This window comes from Ruditapes philippinarum, unplaced genomic scaffold (assembly GCF_026571515.1).
Source record: "Ruditapes philippinarum isolate M1 unplaced genomic scaffold, ASM2657151v2 ctg5868_1_1_1_1, whole genome shotgun sequence".
In the NCBI taxonomy this organism is placed as follows: Eukaryota; Metazoa; Mollusca; class Bivalvia; order Venerida; family Veneridae; genus Ruditapes; species Ruditapes philippinarum.
The window spans coordinates 35,457-59,069 of NW_026860745.1; the positions used below are offsets into that span (position 1 = coordinate 35,457).

Here is a 23,613-nt window from a genome sequence, read left to right on the forward strand (position 1 = left end):
GCGACTCAAATGATTTTAAATAGTTTAAGTGTTTTATTGCGTAGCTCAGATCGCATCATTAACCAACACATTTCATTCTTTTCAATATTATACATGTAGATTAAATAGAGAATTAGATCTAAACATATTAACAAGTAATCTTAAATAAAATACAAAACTAAAAATAATATCTGAAGTTAAAAGAATTCTCAATTAAAAAAACTATAATATCTGAAGTTAAAAGAATTCTTAATTAAAAAAACTATGTGTATTATTACATCCTGTGTATCTTAAAAAACAAATTGTATTAAAATTCAATCCAAAAAATATCTGATATGTAAGACAATTGTTAAAAATACCCATAATATGTCACATCAGTATCTTCTTCTATAGTGCTTCTCATTTTTATTAAATAACAAAAAAAAAATCAGAAACAGCTATCTAAATACATAAAATATTTTTAAACTACAATGGGTCAAGCCCTATTACACAATATATATCTCGTTAAATCTACAGCACCACAACTTGAAGAAATATTCACAGTACAAGTTTTCAATCAGTTCAGTGCAAGATAACCCTGTACATTTTGTAAAATCAATCTAAGAAATTAAAACTTCATGTTCGTAGTCTTTTAGACCTCCTGCAGCTCCTTTAAATGGACTTTTCCAGCTTTAATTCTTGGAAGTGTCCATTATCAATTTAAAGAAAATCATGATGAAAGTAAGCAAGTAAGGTAACAGTATAAGAGTGTGGTCAGACTAGTATATGAATATGCGGGCTGACTTAGCTTTCTATACTGGTGGTTAAAGCTAATTGCTTTTAGTTCCATTAGGTTAAAGGTTAACAGTTTCAAAGTAATCAATGCTTGTCCATTCTACATAATTTTTATATATCATGGCAAGGGTTGAAAATTATGTAGAAAAATTTTGGCATAATTTAATTGCCAGCAATAACTTACAAAAAGAAGACTAAAATATTTAAAATGGTTTGACAAAAACAAATATTTCACTTAGATTTTGAAACAAGTTCATTGTATAATTTTATAATCTTCATTGCACAAAAATTATTTCATACCTGCACTTTTTTCATTTATTAAATTAAATATGTGATATGGTTTTGGTTTAATAGGCACCGTTTTTAACAATACATCTAAACAATGAATTGTAAAATTAAAGTATTTTGTACAAACAATACAACATTTTTATTACAAAAATTTAACATAAGATAGCACCTGCAGTATTTAAATTTGCATTCTCCTTTTCTAAATTCTCTTAGTTAATAGGTACATATTTCCATGAAACTTAATAAAAACATGTACATAAAACAGTTACAGCTGACTGTACATAACTTTATATCATCAACTTCAATGAATTTTAAAGAAATGTTTGCTTAAAGGCACATTATGACCCAGAAATTCATATATATATTAAATTGTTCAGAAATGTCAAACAAGTGTTTAATAATGTTTCAATAATGAACTTAGAGCATGTTAGTTGTTAAATACCTCAAGAAAGCCATAAACATGCTCAATATGCAGTAATGTGACATAAAGGTAGTAAAATATATGCTTTATCTGACTTCAAAACAAAATACTAATACACTATAATTATACCATTTGACAATAAAGCAAAGGAGGCAAAGATAGTACATCTATAGGACAAATGAGTATTTTTTTTTTGAAACTGTAACAACATACCAAACATTTAGAGATTTTTTTTGTGAAATAGAAATGACACAATTTGATGATTTCTGAGGCATAATGACCCTTTAACATGTTTAATAAAAATAGCATTTTAAAGCCCAAGTCTAACTACCGGACTTCAATGTTTAATATAATTAGAAATTGTCATAAAAAAAAACATTTCAAGTCACAAATGACAAAAAAATATACAATTTACAACCATGTTTAACTTCTTCTAATGCCTTACTAACTACAATCTGGTGAATACAAACAAAACATGTATACGGAATTTACTTTTACACAGGTAAAATTTTGTACAATATTTATTCCATTAATAACAATATCATATTGCAATAAGAAAAGAGAAAGAGATGTGATTAAAATAAAAACACATAATAAAAATTATGAAAGACATGTTTATGTATATGTACAATGTACAAAAGTAAGAAAGTAAAAAAAAAGTTAAATAAATTGCACATGTTTTCATGGCTTTTTAGACAAGATCTGGAAGACCTTGCTACACTTGTAGAAAATGTGATCAAGCACTCATACAGGTTTTATTCCAAGGTCTTTTAAATATTATAGTTAAGCCACAGACCTTATTAAAGGGACTCCACTGAGGTTTTTTGACATAACAGGACTGGAAATATTTTTTTGAGATTATTACTCCATTTGATGTAGATCTATCCTAATAACTTATGTGCAAAATTTCAGATCAGTAGCTTGTTTCGTTTTTACAGAATGATTATTATGATAGTGAAAAATCACCCAATATTGAAAAGCGTTTAAACGCTTTTCACTCAAATCGGACTGAGAATAGCACAAACATGATTTTCAATGTATTTCTTCTATATTTTATTAGTATTTCTGTTTCAAGTGCTCATGTTTATCTATGTGAAAAATTAAAATGTTATGTTTTTAGGCTTATAAACCTCAGTGAAGTTCCTTTAACTGGTTTGAAATAAAGCATTAAACATATATTTACACAAGCAGAGTTAAAACAAATACTTAAAAGTGAATTGATCTAAAATGGAAGGTTTGTAAAACATTAAATAATTACAATGATAATGTGTAGTATCAGACATAGTATATGAAAAAACAAAATCATCAACCCCCAACATGTCCCAGCAACACAGGACCACTGGGAGAGTGCCCAGCAGGACATAACAATCAACAAAAGAAATATAAATGGCTGTTTTTGGCAAGTGTCACATACATGATCTGATATTACATAAATTTATATAGCAGATAATAAATTGTGTAAGAGCAAAATATTATTCTTAATTTTTTTAATTTTCCTACTAAATCACTTAGATTATTATCAACACATTTTCTAAGTTATAATTCATAACAATATCCAAATAATTAATTTCTATTGAATTAATCCACAGTTAAAATACTTAAGGAAAATGTATGCATTGTAGACCAATCCACTTATAAAGTATTATAATGCATAATAAAATATCATAATTACCATAAGCAGTAGATCTACATAATATATTCAAATAATAAATAACATTAATAAAAAGTGAGAAAAGGAATGTGGAGATGATGTTAATTTTTTTTGTTTTTTTTTCAAATATAATTCTTTATGAAAATGATGTTTACCAGTTAAAGAGAATGGATCCTGAATTGATGCTGCAGAAACATTTTTGTATATCATATAAAAAAAAAGTGTATGGATAAATGATGTATTTTTAAATCAGCTATGAAATATCATTAAAGTAAATATGAAAAAAAAATCAAAGCATAATTAGCAGTTTACTCTAAATTGAATTATTACAAGACTTGACTCAAAATTATTACATCACAACTTCAAGTTGGGAATCACTACTCTTAAATCTGCATACCTCCAGATGAATGAAAAGATCAGATCAGATTGAACAAAGTTCAAAAATCATGTGAAGTATTGCTTTTTTAGGCAAAATTTAGCTTTTCTCACTTTTTCAATATTTCAGACCCATAATATACTATTTCCAAATTGGTATAAAAACTGACTTGAATCTGGAGACAAGCTGTTTTTAGGTTGACTCATTTGGCAATGACAATGAGCAGGTGGATTCTAATTTTTCCAGCATTTAACAAACTGTAAAGTGGTGAAACTTCATATAAATTGGAAAACTTAATTATAACAATGACATACAATTGTAAATATATACATTATCATGGCATAGAATGTATCCCTGTACTCCACCTCAGTTGTATTAAGTCACAATGTGTAACATATAGGGCTCAATTATAAAATAAAGTCTAGGATTTCTCTTAATATAACAACACACAACATATATACACACCTTACTGTTATATATTTTTCAAAAGTACAAAATATACTTTTCACACACATATTAATAGTGATTATACACATCATATTGGTCACAATGATATAAAACAAACTTGTCCACCAATTCAACCTTTTCTTATAAATGCTTTGAAATCATTCGTATAGCCATAAACAATGTAACATAAATAAACAACTAAAAAAATCAAATTTTTAAGTTATCTAAAAAAGAAATTTGAAATTTAACAAACAGAAATTAATCTATCACAATCTATTTGCTAGCACTTACCGTTGAATTAAGAGAATAGTTATCACATTTTAACAATCAAAAAAAAATCACAATTCATATTTCATTAATCACAGAGTAAAGATATCATTATTAATGCAATATCAACAAAAAACTGAGTGTTAACATTATAGTAAATTTCTAATATACAATTCTCTATCATAATAAAAAGAATAAGGAAAGTGAAACAACAGGTTTCTATAATTTTATTAAAGACCTATGTTTCAGCTATTCAATAGCCTTCATCAGGGAACAGATATTTGAAAAAATGCTACTAAGGTATAGTTTTGACGGTTCTTTTTGTCATGTGATCAATTCTCTATCATGTATATACACCTACAGTAAAAAAAAATTTTTATCACTTATAACCACATACTTATACATGTACAAATTAAAATTTTCCCTTAAAATGACTGTTTGGTCCATACTGAAACAGGGAGAAGTCTGTTTAAGAGATTAAGTATGGTAAAAGTTTAACTCACATACAAAAATATATACTTTATTAAAAGTATCACATTATGTATTAACTGTAGTCTAGCAATTCTATGAAAATTTTTTTTTACCCCAAAGCTGTTTCAGATCGAAATTTTATATAAACCCCCCACAAATTCTTGAATATAGGTTCAAAAACAAACAAAATAAACTTTTATTATGCAATTATATGACTAGATATAGAATACTTTGCAACCCCATTCATATAATAAAGCTCATGTTAGGGTCCAAGGTCTCAATTATGCGTTATAATGGGTTTCTGTTATATAACGTTCACCGGGAAATTTTCATAAAAAAAACTTTTCCATATCAATTTTCCATCATTTTATATATCTTACGTATTTGGTGTATTCAAGGGAAATAACTCAGAAACAAGAGGGCCATGATGGCCCTGAGGTCGCTCACCTGTATATAGCCCAGCCCCCCTATTTGGGTTTTTTAAAAGAAGATTTTTAAGTTTTTGCTATACACATATAAGGAAAATCAATGACCCCCGGGGCGGGCCAGTTTTGACCCCAGGGCTCTTATTTGAACATACTTGGTAGACACCCATTAGAACATGTTTCATGCTAAATATCTTAGCTCTAGCTCTTTGGGTTCTTTAAAAGAAGATTTTTTAAGTTTTTACTATATGCATATAGGGAAAATCAATGACCCCCTGGGGCGGGGCCAATTTTGACCCAAGGGCTTTTATTTCAACAAACTTGATAGACATTCACTAGAAGATGTTTCATGCCAAATATCTAAGCTCTAGCTCTTAAGGTTCTTTAAAAGAAGATTTTTTAAGTTTTTACTATATGCATATAGGGAAAATCAATGACCCCCCGGGGCGAGGCCAATTTTGACCCCAGGGCTTTTATTTGAACAAACTTGGTAGACACTCACTAGAAGATGTTTCATGCCAAATATCTTAGCTCTAGCTCTTTGGGTTCTTTAAAAGAAGATTTTTTAAGTTTTTACTATATGCATATAGGGAAAATCTATGACCCCCTGGGGCAGGGCCAATTTTGACCCCAGGGCTTTTATTTGAACAAACTTGGTAGACACTCATTAGAAGATGTTTCATGATAAATATCTTAGCTCTAGCTCTTTGGGTTCTTTAAAAGAAGATTTTTTAAGTTTTTACTATATGCATATAGGGAAAATCAATGACCCCCTGGGGCGGGGCCAATTTTGACCCCTGGGTTTTTATTTGAACAAACTTGGTAGACATTCACTAGAAGATGTTTCATGCCAAATATCTTAGCTCTAGCTCTTTGGGTTCTTTAAAAGATTTTTTAAGTTTTTACTATATGCATATAGGAAAATCTATGACCCCCTAGGGCTGGCCCAATTTTGACCCCAGGGTTTGTATTTGAACAAACTTGGTAGACATTCACTAGAAGATGTTTCATGCCAAATATCTAAGCTCTAGCTCTTACAGTTCTTTAAAAGAAGATTTTTTAAGTTTTTACTATATGCATATAGGGAAAATCAATGACCCCCCAGGGCGGGACCAATTTTGACCCCAGGGCTTTTATTTGAACAAACTTGGTAGACCCTCACTAGAAGTAGTTTCATGCCAAATATCTTAGCTCTAGCTCTTTAGGTTCTTTAAAAGAAGATTTTTTAAGTTTTTACTATATGCATATAGGGAAAATCTATGACCCCCTGGGGCGGGCCAATTTTGACCCCAGGGCTTTTATTTGAACAAACTTGGTAGACACTCATTAGAAGATGTTTCATGCCAAATATCTAAGCTCTAGCTCTTAGGGTTGTTTAAAAGAAGATATTTAAAGATTTTTCTTTCGGTTGCCATGGCAACCAGAGTTCTGCATGGAATTAAATTCTTTGAACAATTTTTAAAGGTGACCACCAAAGGAACATTCCTGTGAAGTTTGGATGAAATTGGCTCAGTGGTTTATGAGGAGATGTCATTTAAAGCAAAAGTTTACGGACGGACGACGAACGGACGGCCGGACGCCGGACGAAAAGCGATCACAAAAGCTCACCCTGTCACTTTGTGACAGGTGAGCTAAAAATATAATATACATTTTTGTCACCTTAGTGCATGAACAGGTTATGTCCTTCTAATTTTAATACCAGTTAACCAGTTATTGCACTAAGGTGATGACTTGACCAAAATGTCATGGAAGTAACTTAAAAGAAACCAAGAAACCATAAAGCATACATTTCACCATTGTCACTGTATAATGATTTAAAAAGACATTGAGATTCATTCATAAAATGAACACACCAAAACCTGTCTATTGCATGTACCTGAACTTTTGAGAATATAAATTACATAATGTACATTGTATTTTGCTTAAATATCTTAAGATTTAAATTTTCAATAGCATATATTTACTTTTTTACAATGAACTACTTAAAGGAGAACAGAAGAGCCTTTTCTTTAATTTTTTTCCCCAAACAATTAAAATTTGTACATGTTTAGTAAAAAGCAGTTATTCAAAACTTAAAAAGGTGCATATCATTAAATCCAAAACAATTATTTGACATACTAATGCAGTGTAGTGAAAATAAAAATAAATCTCATATAATATATATATCTAACAATACTATTTGTATCATGGTTAGTTTTTTTTTTAACTAAAACAAACAACAAATACAGCATCATGAAACATACTGAGATTTCAGAAAGAGAAATGTTCAGTTTCACATGTACAGCTGGTATCACAAGACCGGATGAGTCATGACAGGCCTTTATTCGTGTATGGTACAATTTTATCCCTGTATATTATATCCCTGTATGGTACATTTCTGAACATGCTTGTAGTTAAGATAATATAGCTTTTTTTACTAACTGCCACTTTTCCTAACTCCCCTTCAAACTGAATTTTTTTCCGCTTATGTAATTTCTGACTTTCTTCATTTAAAATCTTCAAAATAAATCTTCAGCAAGATTCCGATCCACTTCTATTAAATCTTCATATATCAGTTGCATTCGACTACCACTATGAAACCTATGCTCAGGTGGAAAGTCTCCTTTCTTGCCAGCTGGAAGGTGAAAGAAGAACTCTGGAAGTCCATTGGTCAACATCCCGACAACGTAAACAGATCTTGGATCATTACAGACCAACAGAGGCGAGCCTGATGCTCCGTGTTCCAAGAAACCATGAAAAAAGATTTTATTAGCATTATCAATGCCACCATAACCTTTATCTATTACTTCAGTGTTGTTACCTAAAGCCAGTTTAAAGTTCTCTTTTTCCCGGTGGTAATATTCTAGAGCAGCCTGAACTTCACTGCCCCCTCTCTTGATAACAACACATGGTGGTTCAAAATGCTTCGCTAGTGGCTCCTTTGGATGACCATACCCAATAACTGATACTTTTTCCATGTTAAGATTACTGTTTCCCTTCCACAGAAGCATTTTTGCTGGTACACCACTCATAGTGGATAACTTTAAAATTGCAACATCTAGCTCTGTATTGATGTAGCAAATTTTCTTTATATGTGGGCGTATGCGTGGACAGTCTCCCACAGCTGCATTGAAGTTCACAAAAATGTTTTTAGAAAAGAGACGTTCAGGAACCATTTTATTAAGTTGATCATCTGAAAAATAAATAACAATAATCAATGAACAACAGTTAAATGCAAAATATCATTTGCATGCATTGCACTGTTTTCTTAATCAACCTGCTTACACAGTCCTGAGAAATCCTTTGACTAGCCTATGCTGGTATATTCAACTAGACCTATCACCTTCAGTGAAGGTGATTAATATCCCCACCAGCAACTTTGACTTTTTGAAAAATAGTTAATCCAAAGAAAAATTGGAACCCAACCTATAGTAAATGAAGTATCAACTGTACACAAAGAATGATTTCAATTAATTGCAATCCCAACCAGGATCTTCACATAAGCTTGCTATACACCAAGTTTGATTACAATTTCTCATTCCTAACTGTAGTTAATGTTTCGGAAACCATTTTTTTATTTTTAGAAACAGTAACCTCAACCTTGATCCCAGGGGGTCCAAATGCGAAACAAATCAAGTACTTCATATAGGCTTGCTATACACCAAGTTTGATTACAATATCTTATTCCTTACTCAAGTTATTGTCCTGAAAACCATTTTTCTATTTTAAGTAAGTGTGACCTTGATCCCTAGGGTCAAAATGCTATAACAACAATATCTCATTTCTATTATGTCTAACTCTAGTTATTGTTCAGAAACCATTTTTCTATTTTTAGTAAATGTGACTTTGACCTTAATCCTAGGGGGTCCAAATGCAATACCGTATAAGTACTTATTTCTGCGGGCTTTAAATATTCTGCGATTTTTATTAAAATAAGGGGTTTTAATTTTTTGTGTATCTTATTTCTGCGGTGTCATCATTCTCGCCTTGATGCTTTTTAATTCTGCATTTTCATTAAGATACTTCTTTTCAAAATTAACCTACACAAACAAAAAATTTTAAGATTTGTTGAGATAACATGTGCATTACTTTTGGTTAACATGCAGACGACTGATTATGTGTTTCGTCGTAATTATCATGTATCGGCATATACATGTTAATAAACGTGCGATGATAACAATTGTAATACTGTATGTGTATAAATATGAAGTGTGAATAATAAACAATGGCAAAATCGAATGTGGACACAAGATATTGTACAAATACAAAAGGGTATGTTTATTGCACCCGTCAAACTAAAATAGTTTCATTTTACAAAAAAAAAAATCTAGCTAAGAGTGAGCGAAATCATACAAACATAATATTTATTTAAGCAAAGAGAACAAGCAAAGTAACATTTTTATGCCCCCACTTTAGTGACTGGCATTTAGATTTACCCTTGTCCGTCCTTCCTTCCGTCTGTCCGTTCACTTTTGTGTCGCAGGTGACTCAAAAAGTATTTGACCTAGAGTCATGAAACTTTACAGGAATGTTAATCAGCATGTGTAGTTGTGCACCTGGGTATTTTCGTCTGGATATTTTTAGCATTTTTAGAGTTATTGCCCTTGATTTAGTAAAATTTTGCAATTTTCAACTTGTGTCACATGTCACTCAAAACGTATTTGACCTAGAGTCATGAAACTTTACAGTAATGCTGATCAGCATGTGTAGTTGTGCACCTGGGTATTTTCATCTGGATATTTTTACTATTTTTAGAGTTATTGCCCTTGACTAAGTAAAATTTTGCAATTTTCATCTTGTGTCGCATGTAACTCAAAAAGTATTTGACCTAGAGTCATGAAACTTTACAGAAATGTTGATCAGCATGTGTAGTTGTGCACCTGGGTATTTTCGTCTGGATATTTTTTTGCATTTTTAGAGTTATTGCCCTTGACTTAGTAAAATTTTGCAATTTTCAACTTGTGTCGCATGAAACTCAAAAAGGATTTGACCTAGAGCTTTGAAACTTTACAGGAAGGTTGATCAGCATGTGTAGTTGTGCACCTGGGTATTTTTGTCTGGATTTATTTAGTATTTTTAGAGTCATTGCCCTTGACTTAGTAAAATTTTGCAATTTTCGACTTGTGTCACATGTCACTCAAAACGTATTTGACCTAGAGTCATGAAACTTTACAGAAATGTTGATCAGCATGTGTAGTTGTGCACTTGGGTATTTTTAGCTGGATATTTTTACTATTTTAAGAGTTATTGCCCTTGACTTAGTAAAATTTTGCAATTTTCAACTTGTGTCGCATTTAACTCAAAAAGTATTTGACCTAGAGTCATGAAATTTTACAGAAATGCTGATCAGCATGTGTAGTTGTGCACCTGGGTATTTTCGTCTGGATATTTTTTTGCATTTTTAGAGTTATTGCCCTTGACTTAGTAAAATTTTGCAATTTTCAACTGGTGTCGCATGTAACTCAAAAAGTATTTGACCTAGAGTCATGAAACTTTACAGAAATGTTGATCAGCATGTGTAGTTGTGCACCTGGGTATTTTCGTCTGGATATTTTTTTGCATTTTTAGAGTGATTGCCCTTGACTTAGTAAAATTTTGCAATTTTCAACTTGTGTCGCATGAAACTCAAAAAGGATTTGACCTAGAGCCTTGAAACTTTACAGGAAGGTTGATCAGCATGTGTAGTTGTGCACCTCGGTATTTTCGTCTGGATTTATTTAGTATTTTTAGAGTTATTGCCCTTGACTTAGTAAAATTTTGCATTTTTCAACTTGTGTCGCATGTAACTCAAAAAGGATTTGACCTAGAGTCATGAAACTTTACAGAAATGTTGATCAGCATGTGTAGTTGTGCACCTGGGTATTTTCGTCTGGATATTTTTTTGCATTTTTAGAGTGATTGCCCTTGACTTAGTAAAATTTTGCAATTTTCAACTTGTGTCGCATGAAACTCAAAAAGGATTTGACCTAGAGCCTTGAAACTTTACAGGAAGGTTGATCAGCATGTGTAGTTGTGCACCTGGGTATTTTCTTCTGGATTTATTTAGTATTTTTAGAGTTATTGCCCTTGACTTAGTAAAATTTTGCATTTTTCAACTTGTGTCGCATGTAACTCAAAAAGGATTTGACATAGAGTCATTAAACCTTAGGGGAAGGTTGCTCAGCATATTTAGTTTTGCACCTGGGGTTTCGCTTGTGGATTTATCAAGTATTTGTAGAGTTATTGCCCTTGACTTGTTAAAAATGTTTCATTATGTTGTTATTTGTTCCTTGAGTGCTTTAGTTAGAATCAACCAACTTTACAGGAACAAGAATGTCGAACGACACATATACCCCCCTTTCTAGCCATTGACTCACATAATTGGTAATTTTATTAAAGAAACTTGCCAAAAATGGGTACATGGAAGTGTTCAATTATGGAAAAATCAACGGAAACCATTTTGACATTTAAGGCCCATGTGACATTGACCTTTGACCTAATGACCCCTAAATCAATAGAGGTCATCTAATACTTATGACCAATTACTAGGTGAAATATGAAGAGTTTGTGATGAATTCTTTACAAGATAATCAGCGGAAACCCTTTTGACATTTAAGGCCCCTGTGACCTTGACCTTTGACCTAGTGACCCCAAAATCAATAGGGGTCATCTACTAGTGATGACCAATCACTATGTAAAATATGAAGACTTTGTGATGAATACTTTTCAAGATAATCAGCGGAAACCATTTTCACATTTTAAGGTCCCTGTGACCTTGACCTTTGACCTAGTGACCCCAAAATCAATAGGGGTCATCTACTAGTGATGACCAATCACTATGTGAAATATGAAAACTTTGTGATACATACTTTTCAAGATAATCAGCGGAAACCATTTTGAATTTAAGGCCCCTGTGACCTTGACCTTTGACCTAGTGACCCCAAAATCAATAGGAGTCATCTACTAGTTATGACCAATCACTATGTGAAATATGAAGACTTTGTGATGAATTCTTTTTAAGATAATCAGCAGAAATTATTTTCACATTTTAAGGTCCCTGTGACCTTGACCTTTGACCTAGTGACCCCAAAATCAATAGGGGTCATCTACTAGTTATGACCAATCACTATGTGAAATATGAAGACTTTGTGATACATACTTTTCAAGATAATCAGCGGAAACCATTTTGACATTTAAGGCCCCTGTGACCTTGACCTTTGACCTAGTGACACCAAAATCAATAGGGGTCATCTACTAGTTATGACTAATCACTATGTGAAATATGACGACTTTGTGATGAATACTTTTCAAGATAATCAGCGGAAACCATTTTGACATTTAAAGCCCCTGTGACCATGACCTTTGACCTAGTGACCCCAAAATCAATAGGGGTCATCTAATAGTTATGACCAATCACTGTGTGAAATATGAAGACTTTTGTGATACATACTTTTCAAGATAATCAGCGGAAACCATTTTGACAATTAAGGTCCCTGTGACCTTGACCTTTGACCTAGTGACCCCAAAATCAATAGGGGTCATCTACTAGTGATGACCAATCACTGTGTGAAATATGAAGACTTTGTTATACATACTTTTTAAGATAATCAGCGGAAACCATTTTGACATTTAAGGTCCCTGTGACCTTGACCTTTGACCTAGTGACCCCAAAATCAATAGGGGTCATCTACTAGTTATGGCCAATCACTATGTAAAATATGAAGACTTTGTGATAAATACTTTTCAAGATAATTAGCGGAAACCATGTGGTCTACCGACAGACAGACCGACGGACGGACCGACAGACAGACAGACCGACATTAGCAAAACAATATACCCCCTCTTCTTCGAAGGGGGGCATAATAATGATCAACATCACTAAATTACAGGAATATTGATTCACATGAGTGTGAAGCTATGAACCCGGGACTTTGCATGTGGATTTTTTTCAGTTCTGTTAGAGTTATTGCCCTTGACTTAAAGTAGTATAAATTTGCAATTTTCAACTTGTTCATGCATAGCTCAAAAAGTATTTCACTTGTAGGCCTGAAAGTTTACAAGAATGTTTGTCAGCATGTGTACTTATGCACCTTGGGGTTTGCTTGTGGATTTATTCAGTATTTGTAAAGTTCTTGCCCTTTAATTAGTAAAAGATTTTTATTTTTCAAAAAAATATTTGACCTAGAGTCATAAGATTGACAGAACAGTGGTGCGGTAAGGGCACCCGTGTCCTATGGACACATTTCTAGTTTCTAATATTTTATTCACGACAGATACATAAGAAAAATTCCCATCTACTAAAGCTGATAATGGTACATGGTAATGTAATTATACAATAACGGTAGTTAACATATTCCGACATATACATACAGAGCTTAATTTTCTGCGGTTTTTAAATCTGCGGTGTCAATATGAACCGCATAAACAGCAGAAATAAAGTTCCCGCAGAAAATAGTACTTATACGGTACCAACTGGAGTTTATACACGAGGTTTCTATATACCAAGTTTGAAACCATGAAGTAGACGGACTGACCGACTGACCAACAAGCCAACTCATATACCCCAAACTTTGTTTGTGGGGGTATAATAACAGAAGTACATGTCGTAGAATGACACTGTACTATACTGTTATACCATACAAAATGTTGGCTGTAATTGATCATCCCATTTTGTTGTGTTTATTTTGTTTTTTATTCAAATTGGCAGATAAATATGAGAAAAATTAAGGTAGTACAATACAAAGAGCTGTAAAATATTGACAACATAGTTGATTAACATTCATTTAATGAAAAAATTCTTGTCACGACTGGAATACAAGCGTGACCTTGACCTTTGAGGTAGGAATCTGATTCATGCTTGAGGTATGTTGTCATAATGTTAGACAAATTTATGCATAGTTATTTTAATATCCATTCTGAAATGACAGAATTTTTTATCAGACACAAACATCAGGTACTTTTACAAAAATTCATATCTATAGGTGTGACCTAGTTGTTTGAGGTAGGGACCTGGTTAATGCTTGCAACACACTGCCAGTATGTCCAACACATTTATGCATAATAATTTCTAAACCCATTCATCAATGAAAGTATTGTTGATCGGACATGAATATCAGTGCATTTTTACTAATATTTCTATTGATTTTTGTTTGTTTTTGTTTGATTGGGTTTTACGTCACATTGACATATTCCCATTGAAGTAAGAATATGATCTTTACCTTTTAGCTTTAGACCTATATGTTGCAAAGGACACATTGCCCAAATGTGCTACACCTATATAGAAAATTATTTTAAAAGCCATCCATAAATGAATAAAATATGCACTGGATAACATTCGGATGAAAAGACAGCAGGACGGACTATCAACCGAAATAGAATTAGTGGCCTATTCCTTTGTTTAATAGACAGCCAATGGTTCCTACACTATTGTTATAGAATCAACTCTATTCTCTTTTGTTCTGTTTAGTTAGATGGCCCACGGTCCCGATTGGTCCTGTGGGTACATGGACCGAAGGAGGGACTCTACAAAAACTATATGGCTCCCCATTTGGGGCCCATTAAAAATTGTTTTGAACTCAATAAGATAAATCAACTGAAAATGACGTAAATTCTTACCCCATATTATTGGCTGAATAACGTGATAGGCTGTCATCACATAGCAAGAACCGACCCTGAACACTGTGCCCTCTATAAGACCATTCCTCATTAGTGCCCCAACAAATTTCATTTGATCATTTAAACTGTGTAATATTAGTTGCGTTAATGTGTTATCATGGGGCTTTTTCAACTTTTCACCACCTGCTTCGTCCAACTCGTTCTTCTCTCCTGCAGAATCAACATGATTACTAAGTTTACTATTCTATCTGGTAGTATTTTCAAATTTCTATGATACAACTCCTGTATCTTCAATATTTTACAAAAACTTTTTGTATAATTGCAAGTACAATTCATAAGACAGTACACTTGTCACTATGAATAGCGTTTTATTCATTTGTTTTCAATGTATATGTAGTGTTATATAAAAGATGACAGTCAATAAATTATTGTTATGTTATGCAAACAAAATATCTTTCACAATGGGATTTAACATAAATCATGTTTATTTAAAAATCAGTTAAGAAAGGGTGCATTTGTTTTAGACATTGAATAACAATTATGACCTTGGTATATATGAGGATTCAAGTTAATACATTATTAAAGGGGAACAATTCAGCTAAATTTCATGCAAGAGTAATGAGTCTTGGTAAATAGCTTAAGATCATGATTCAAAACAAGGTTTGTCAAGTTTTTTAAGTACCAATCAGTGTTTGTATAAATATAACATGATAAACATAATGGTTTAAGGCAAACGGCTCCATTGAGATAGAAAGTGGTCATTCTTTATATCATTTTTATTCCAATTGTGATCTAAAGTTGTAATTAAAAGTGAAAATTTAAGAGATGAAAGTTACCTGCTAATAAACAATTCTTCTTCTTTCTTGACCTGCAATCCTCAGTTGGTGCTGAAAAGTTATTTTATTTGAAACTAAAAAATCATTTTTTATTATTTTTATTTCAGGCACTTGCAACCATCTGAGTAGGACCACTGATCTTCTGTTAGTTAACCTTATGTCCCTAACAAGATTCAAACACACAGCCATGAGATGCAAGTGATCTGAAGTTGTTGACCTTCACCATTTGGCAAAAGAGGCCCCTGCAATTACTATGAGGGAATTAATGTGACACTAATTATAACTAACACACATGGGTACTACACAGCAAATTTGAAAAGAACTCTTGACAGTTCTTGAAAACCGAAATTGACTATTATACTGATAATTGACCATCTAACATTTACTATGAACTCACCTTGTGCCCCTGTTTCTATTGAACTTATACAGTTTTTTTACTTCTATCAATTAAACAAGAGGGCCATGATGGTCCTGAAGTCGCTCACCTGTATATAGGCCCCCAGAGTGGGGCCAGTTTAAACCCCAGAGCTTTTATTTGAACAAACTTGGTAGACACCCATTACAAGATGTTTCATGGTTAACATCTAAGGTCTAGCTCGTTGAGTTTTTTAAAAAATTATTTTTTAAGTTTTAACTATACACATATAGTTCAAAGCAATGACACCCCTAGGGCGGGGCCAGTTTTGCCCCCAGGGTTTTTTTTTTTAACAAACTTTGAAGACACTCACTAGAAGATGTTTGATGCTTGATATCTAAACTCTAGCTATTTGGTTTTTTTTAAAGAAGATTTTTCAGTTTTTGCTATACACATATAAGGAAAATCAATGTCCCCCCGGGCAGGGCCAATTTTGACCCTAGGGCTTTTATTTGAACAAACTTTGAAGACACTAACTGGAAGATGTTTCATGCTTAATATCTTAACTCTAGCTATTTGGGTTTTTTCAAAGAAGATTTTTTAATTTTTTGCTATACACATAAATAAAATCAATGACCCCCGGGGCAGGGCCAATTTTGACCCCAGGGCTCTTATTTGAACAAATTTGGTAGACACCCATTAGAACATGTTTCATGCTAAATATCTTAGCTCTAGCTCTTTGGGTTCTTTAAAAGAAGATTTTATAAGTTTTTACTATATGCATATAGGGAAAATCAATGACCCCCGGGGCGGGGCCAATTTTGACCCCAGGGCTTTTATTTGAACAAACTTGATAGACACTCATTAGAAGATGTTTCATGCTAAATATCTTAGCTCTAGCTCTTTTGGTTCTTTAAAAAAAGATTTTATAAGTTTTTACTATATGCATATAGGGAAAATCAATGACCCCCTGGAGCGGGGCCAATTTTGACCCCAGGGCTTTTATTTGAACAAACTTGGTAGACACCCATTAGAAGATGTAACATGCTAAGTATCTTAGCTCTAGCTCTTTGGGTTGTTTAAAAGAAGATTTTTTAAGTTTTTACTATATGCATATAGGGAAAAACAATGACCCCCTGGGCGGGGCCAATTTTGACCCCAGGGCCTTTATTTGAACAAACTTGATAGACACTCACTAGAAGATGTTTCATGCCAAATATCTAAGCTCTACCTCTTTGGGTTTTTTAAAAGAAGATATTTTAAGTTTTTTCTATTGGTTGCCATGGCAACCAGAGTTCTGCATGGAATTAAATTCTTTGAACAATTTTTAAAGGTGACCACCAAAGGAACATTCCTGTGAAGTTTAGATGAAATTGGCTCAGCGGTTTATGAGGAGATGTCATTTAAAGTAAAAGTTTATGGACGTCGGACGGACGACGGAATTTTATGAGTTTATGTTTTTTATTTAACTACGGAATGAAGCTCATAATAATCAAATGTTGGCTCGGACGGACGGACTGACGCCGGACGAAAAGCGATCACAAAAGCTCACCCTGTCACTTTGTGACAGGTGAGCTAAAAAGCATAAAGGTTTCTATTGTTTTAAATAGTTTTAGTACCCTTGTGAATTAATAAAGCATAAAAAATTTTAATCAGACTAACCATTATTTATAACTACTACAACCAGAACAAGGCCAATTACAGACAGTCCTACTGTCATGACAACTACTTTCACAACTGAAAAAAAAAGAAAAGAAAGTTGTACATTTTTTTTCAATTATGAACATTACATCTAATACATTTTTACATGATTTTTGTTGTTGCTATTTCTTTATATAGAGTTTTATAAAATTTAAGACATACTATGCTCAAATTTGATATCAGAATATATTGATAAATGCTACACAGTCTCTTTGTAACATAAAACTAGAAATGTGTCCATAGGACACGGATGCCCCCACACCCCACTGTTCTGTCAATCTTATGACTCTAGGTCAAATATTTTTTGGACTACATGTGCCACAAGTTGAAAACTAAAAATCAACAAAGGGCCATAATTCTGTTAAATTTGGTCGCAGCAAAAATTCCTTCCTTTACTACCATCTACACATTAAGGTTGTAAATCCCTGGAAGTTTAAGCAAAATCTGCCATCCGATTTAAGAGGAGTTGCATTCACAAAATTTCTACATCAAAGTATATAGTGAAAAAATCATCAAAGGGCCATAATTCTGTAAAATTTGGTCACAGCAAAAATTCCTTCCTTTACTACCATCTACACCTTAAGGTTGTTCATCCCTGTAAGTTTAAGCAAAATCTGCCATCCGGTTTAAGAGGAGTTGCGTTCACAAAATTTCTACATAGTATATAATGAAAAAATCAACAAAGGGCCATAATTCTGTTAAATTTGGTCACAACAAAAATTCCTTCCTTTACTACCATCCACACATTAAGGTTGTTCATCCCTGTAAGTTTAAGCAAAATCTGCCAACAGGTTTAAGAGGAGTTGCGTTCACAAAATTTCCACATAGTATCTAGTGAAAAAATCAACAAAGGGCCATAATTCTGTTAAATTTGGTCACAGCGAAAATTCCTTCCTTTACTACCATCTACACATTAAGGTTGTTCATCCCTGTAAGTTTAAGCAAAATCTGCCATCCGGTTTAAGAGGAGTTGCGTTCACAAGATTTCGGGACGTACGGACGGACGGACGGACGGACTGACGGACGGACGGACAAGTGCAACACTATATGCTCCCACATTGTGGGGGCATAAAAACATGTTTTGACTTCAAACAAAGTAGATACGTTTTGTGTTTAAAATTCTACACACTATAGGAGGTCCCAATATAATTAAATAGTATCATTTAAGAAAAGAATAACTTTTCTTGACCTGCAACTTCCTTTACATATCTTATTCATTCTCTTATTCAAATTAAACATTTCTTCAGTAAGATTTCAATAAATTTCTGTTATTAAAATATTTTACTCAAGGATGAGCATAGTATATTTCAAAGCTATTTTATATCAATCATGATTTAACAAATGCAACATAATGTTACTATAAACAAAAGGCTATTTGTAATCCAATATTTAGTTCGTCAAATACTTGCAATCTTTTTTGTTTCTGTATACATTGAAATTGAGGAAAAAACTAGAAATGTGTCCAGTCAATCCTATGACTCTAGGTCAATATTTTTTGGGCTACATGTGCCACAAGTTGAAAACTAAAAAAATCTTTTACAAAGTTAAGGGCAAGAACTTTACAAATACTGAATAAATCCACAAGCAAACACCGAGGTACATAAGTACACATGCTGACCAACATTCTTATAAACTTTCAGGCCTACAGGTCATATACTTTTTGGTGCTATGCTATGCATGAACAAGTTGAAAATTGCAAATTGATGATAAGTCCAGAACAATAACTCTTAACAAAACTGAAAAAAATCAACATGCAAAACCCTAGGTGCATAGCTTCACAGTGATGTTGATCATTATTCCTGTAAATTGGTTGATTCTAACTTAAGCACTGAAGGAACAAATAACACAACATAATGGAATGTTTTTTTAATAAGTCAAGGACAATAACTCTAGAAATACTGGATAAACCCACAATCAAAACCCAAGGTTCACAACTACAAATGCTGACCAATATCCCTGTTAAGTTTCATGACTCTAGGTTAAACACTTTTTGAGCTACGCACTACAAAAATTGAAATTAGCAAATTTTCACTAAGTCAAGGGCAATAACTCTGACAAAACATATTACATTCACAAGGGAAACCCAAGGTCCCAAGATACACAATTTCACATGCTGATTAACATGCCTGTAAAGTTTCATGACCCTAGGTCAAATACTTTTGAGCTAAGTGCGACACAAGTTGAAAATTGCAAATTTTTACAAATTCAAGGACAATCAATAACTCTACAAATACTAAATGAATAACACAAAAATACTCAGGTGCAAAACTAAACATGCTTATCAATATTTATGTAAAGTTTCATGACCCTAGGTCAAATACTTTTTGAGCTTAGTGCGACACAAGTTAAAAATTGCAAATTTTTACTCAGTCAAGGGCAATAACTCTGCAAATACTGAATAAATCTAAGAAACACAAAAATATGCAGGTGCAGAATACACATGCAGAGCAACATTCCTGTAAAGTTTCATGACTCTAGGTCAAATACTTTTGAGCTATGTGTGACACAACACGAGAACATACAAAGGATGGACTGACAAGGTAAATCTATGCCCCCAGCCCCTCCCTAAAGAGGGCACAATTCCATTATTAAAACATCAACATCAATCTCTATGCAGATTTTAACAATTGTACAAATGTCCACCTAGACTTTAAAGAGAACAGACAAATGGATGTTGACTATTCTTTATAAATGTACAATGGCCCACTTTCGAATACCTCCATTTATTTTCTCGAAAAAGTTGAGCTAAAACATTTGCATAATGTCACTTTATCTATAGAAAGCTCAATATTCAAACCGGGAAAGTCACTTACAACTAGAAATGTGTCATCATGCCACGGATGCCCCCGCATGCAGCCAAAATTTCAGATGTTATAATATTTAGTTCCAAATTTGTTTGCACAAATTATTGTTTTCATTTTAAGTTCAAAGCCCTTAAAACTTTTCAATGTTAACACAAACCATTTTCATACAATGTTCAAACACTGAAATTATTCAGTCTAAACCTTTTGAAAATAGCATATTTCATATTTGTAGCCAAAATAATGGCTACATACATTTCCATAAAAGTATGAGTGCTGAAACTGAAACTGAAAGTTCAAAATTTGTCCAATATTCAAGAAAGATAAGTTTGTCCAAAATCATTGAACCACGACCAAATTCAAACTTAAACTGCTTATTCCTAAGATGTATCTATATTATTTTCAAAGTGAAAGGGACATAACTCTGCCAAAAAATCATCGAACCATGACCAAATTCCAACTTGACCTGCACATTCCTTTGACATACCCATATGTCAAATTTGAGTTGAATATGTAACGCTGTTGGGTAGATAATGAACAGAAACTGTAAATTTCATATTATTTTCAAAGTGAAAGGGGCATTACTCTGCCAAATATCATTGAACCATGACCAAATTCGAACTTGGCCTGGGCATTCCAAAAACATATCCATATGTCAAATTTGAGTTGAATGTGTTGTACTGTTGGGGAGATAATAAACAGAAACTGAAAATTTCATATTATTTTCAAAGTAAAAGGGGCATAACTCTACCAAAAAATCATCGAACCATGACCAAATTCGAACTTGACCTGTATTTTCTCATGACATATCCATATGTCAAATTTGAGTTGAATGTGTTGTACCGTTGGGGAGATAATGAACGGAAACTGAAAATTTCATATTATTTTCAAAGTAAAAGGGTCATAACTCTGCCAAAAATCATCGAACCATGACCAAATTCGAACTTGACCTGTATTTTCTCATGACATATCCATATGTCAAATTTAAGTTGAATGTGTTGTACCGTTGGGAAGATAATGAACGGAAACTGAAAATTTCATATTATTTTCAAAGTAAAAGGGGCATAACTCTGCCAAAAATCATTGAACCATGACCAAATTCGAACTTGACCTGTATTTTCTCATGACATATCCATATGTCAAATTTAAGTTGAATGTGTTGTACCGTTGGGAAGATAATGAACGGAAACTGAAAATTTCATATTATTTTCAAAGTAAAAGGGGCATAACTCTGCCAAAAAACATTGAACCATGACCAAATTCGAACTTGACCTGTATTTTCTTATGACATATTTATATGTCAAATTTGAGTTGAATGTGTTGTACCGTTGGGGAGATAATGAACGGAAACTGAAAATTTCATATTATTTTCAAAGTAAAAGGGGCATAACTCTGCCAAAAATCATTGAACCATGACCAAATTCGAACTTGACCTGTATTTTCTCATGACATATCCATATGTCAAATTTAAGTTGAATGTGTTGTACCGTTGGGAAGATAATGAACGGAAACTGAAAATTTCATATTATTTTCAAAGTAAAAGGGGCATAACTCTGCCAAAAATCATTGAACCATGACCAAATTCGAACTTTCTCATGACATATCCATATGTCAAATTTGAGTTGAATATGTGCAACCGTTACTAAGATAATGAATGGAAACTGATGATGACAGAATGACAGAATGACGGAAGGACGGAACAGGATAACACTATATGCCCCAGCCATTACATGACGGGGGCATAAAACTTTGCAGGATAAAGATTGAACTAATTCTTTTTATGCACTTGTCTACATACCTGTCATTTTTATTCCACCCCTATGGATTTTCTCGGCACTGTCAGTAACTTCTTCGTTTTTATCATCCGTGTCATTTACATCTCCACTTGTATCTTCCATGTCATCTGTATTTGAAAAGAATAAACATTTGAAATATCTGGCCAGTATGATTTTTCACACAGTAACATATAACAGCATGGAGGTTTAGATGATATAAATCTGTTGAACAAAAGGCATGCATTTCAATAAATTAAATTTTAAAACTTAGGAAAGGACAACAGAGTGTTCCCTAATGATTTGAAATTAACTTTTATGCAATCAATATCTTCTAGATCAAAATAGCATGCCTCCAGATTCATGTTAATTTTCATGAACATTTTTCAAATGTTTTAATACATAAAATATTGTCAAGTGAACAAAAAAGTAATTTACACATTGCAAATGGCACTTAAATTAAAACCTATGTAAATTTCTTGAAATATGCAAAAAAAGCCCTAACTGTGTAACAACTTATAATCACACGGTAGAAATAAGTTGATAGATACTGCAAAATCAGTCATTAATTGTAAATAATGTGTAAATTAAGTCTTCTATAGATTAATTTTCTTGAAATATTTTGGCTCATCTGAGGGCAAGCAGCTTTAATTGCCAAAGTCTACAACCCTAATAGTTTTGTTTGTTTTTATTCAGCACTGAAAAATTAACTTTTCTCTGCCAAATTTTGACTTTTATACTTTTTTCTTTTCATTTTCAAAAAAGACCTATGGTAAATTAAATCCCTATGGGGGCAACGGTGGCCAAGTGGTTAAGGTCGTTGACTTCAAACCACTTGCCCCTCATGGTTGTGGGTTCGAATCCCAACATGGACTTTGGATTCTTTATGTGAGTAAGCTATCCAGGTGCCTGTTCGTGCCTAAAAGAATGAACGGAAGGGCACCTGAGGTCTTCCTCCACCATTAAAGCTGGAACGTCGCCATATGACCTATACTGTGTCGATGTGACATAAAACCCAATCAAACAAATAAATCCCTATGCACTGTTGTTTTACCGTTATTTCTTTTCCTTGTAGATACTCCACCTTGGTCCACAGGTTTCAATGTTGCTGGAACATCTTTGTTCTCCGAGTCTCTATCCTTGCTGGACCTGAAATATACATCAATATGATTCTCTAGAATACCAGAAATAAAACTGTATGGCAAAATATTGAAACTCTCATGAGCCCAAATTAACAACAAATTTTCTGAAGGACAAGTTTAGTAACTGTTACTTAAAGTAAACTAGAAATGTATCTGAAGGACACAGGATATCCCAACTTTATATTTTAGGACACCAAAACATACAAATAAAGATGTTATGACAGGACAGCATAGTTGGTATTTCATAAACTTTTTTGCAATAACAGACCGTTTAAGAAGATTTTTTAATGTAAAAGGAAAGATGGTTGTTTGATAAACAGTTTAATATTTACAA

At 32.9% G+C, this 23,613-nt stretch overlaps 1 protein-coding gene across 1 annotated transcript; it reads right to left on the bottom strand.

Moving 5' to 3' along the window:
- Nucleotides 1-5,155: 5,155 nt before the first annotated feature.
- LOC132713253 (uncharacterized) lies at nt 5,156-23,280 on the bottom strand (the record flags this gene model as incomplete). Its single annotated transcript, XM_060695756.1, is given in 6 exon segments — nt 5,156-8,271; nt 14,673-14,882; nt 15,509-15,559; nt 17,526-17,600; nt 22,164-22,268; nt 23,192-23,280. Coding segments are annotated over 6 exon segments (1,204 nt in total), but the record flags the coding sequence as incomplete, so codon positions are not given.
- Between the last annotated feature and the right edge of the window lie 333 nt (nt 23,281-23,613).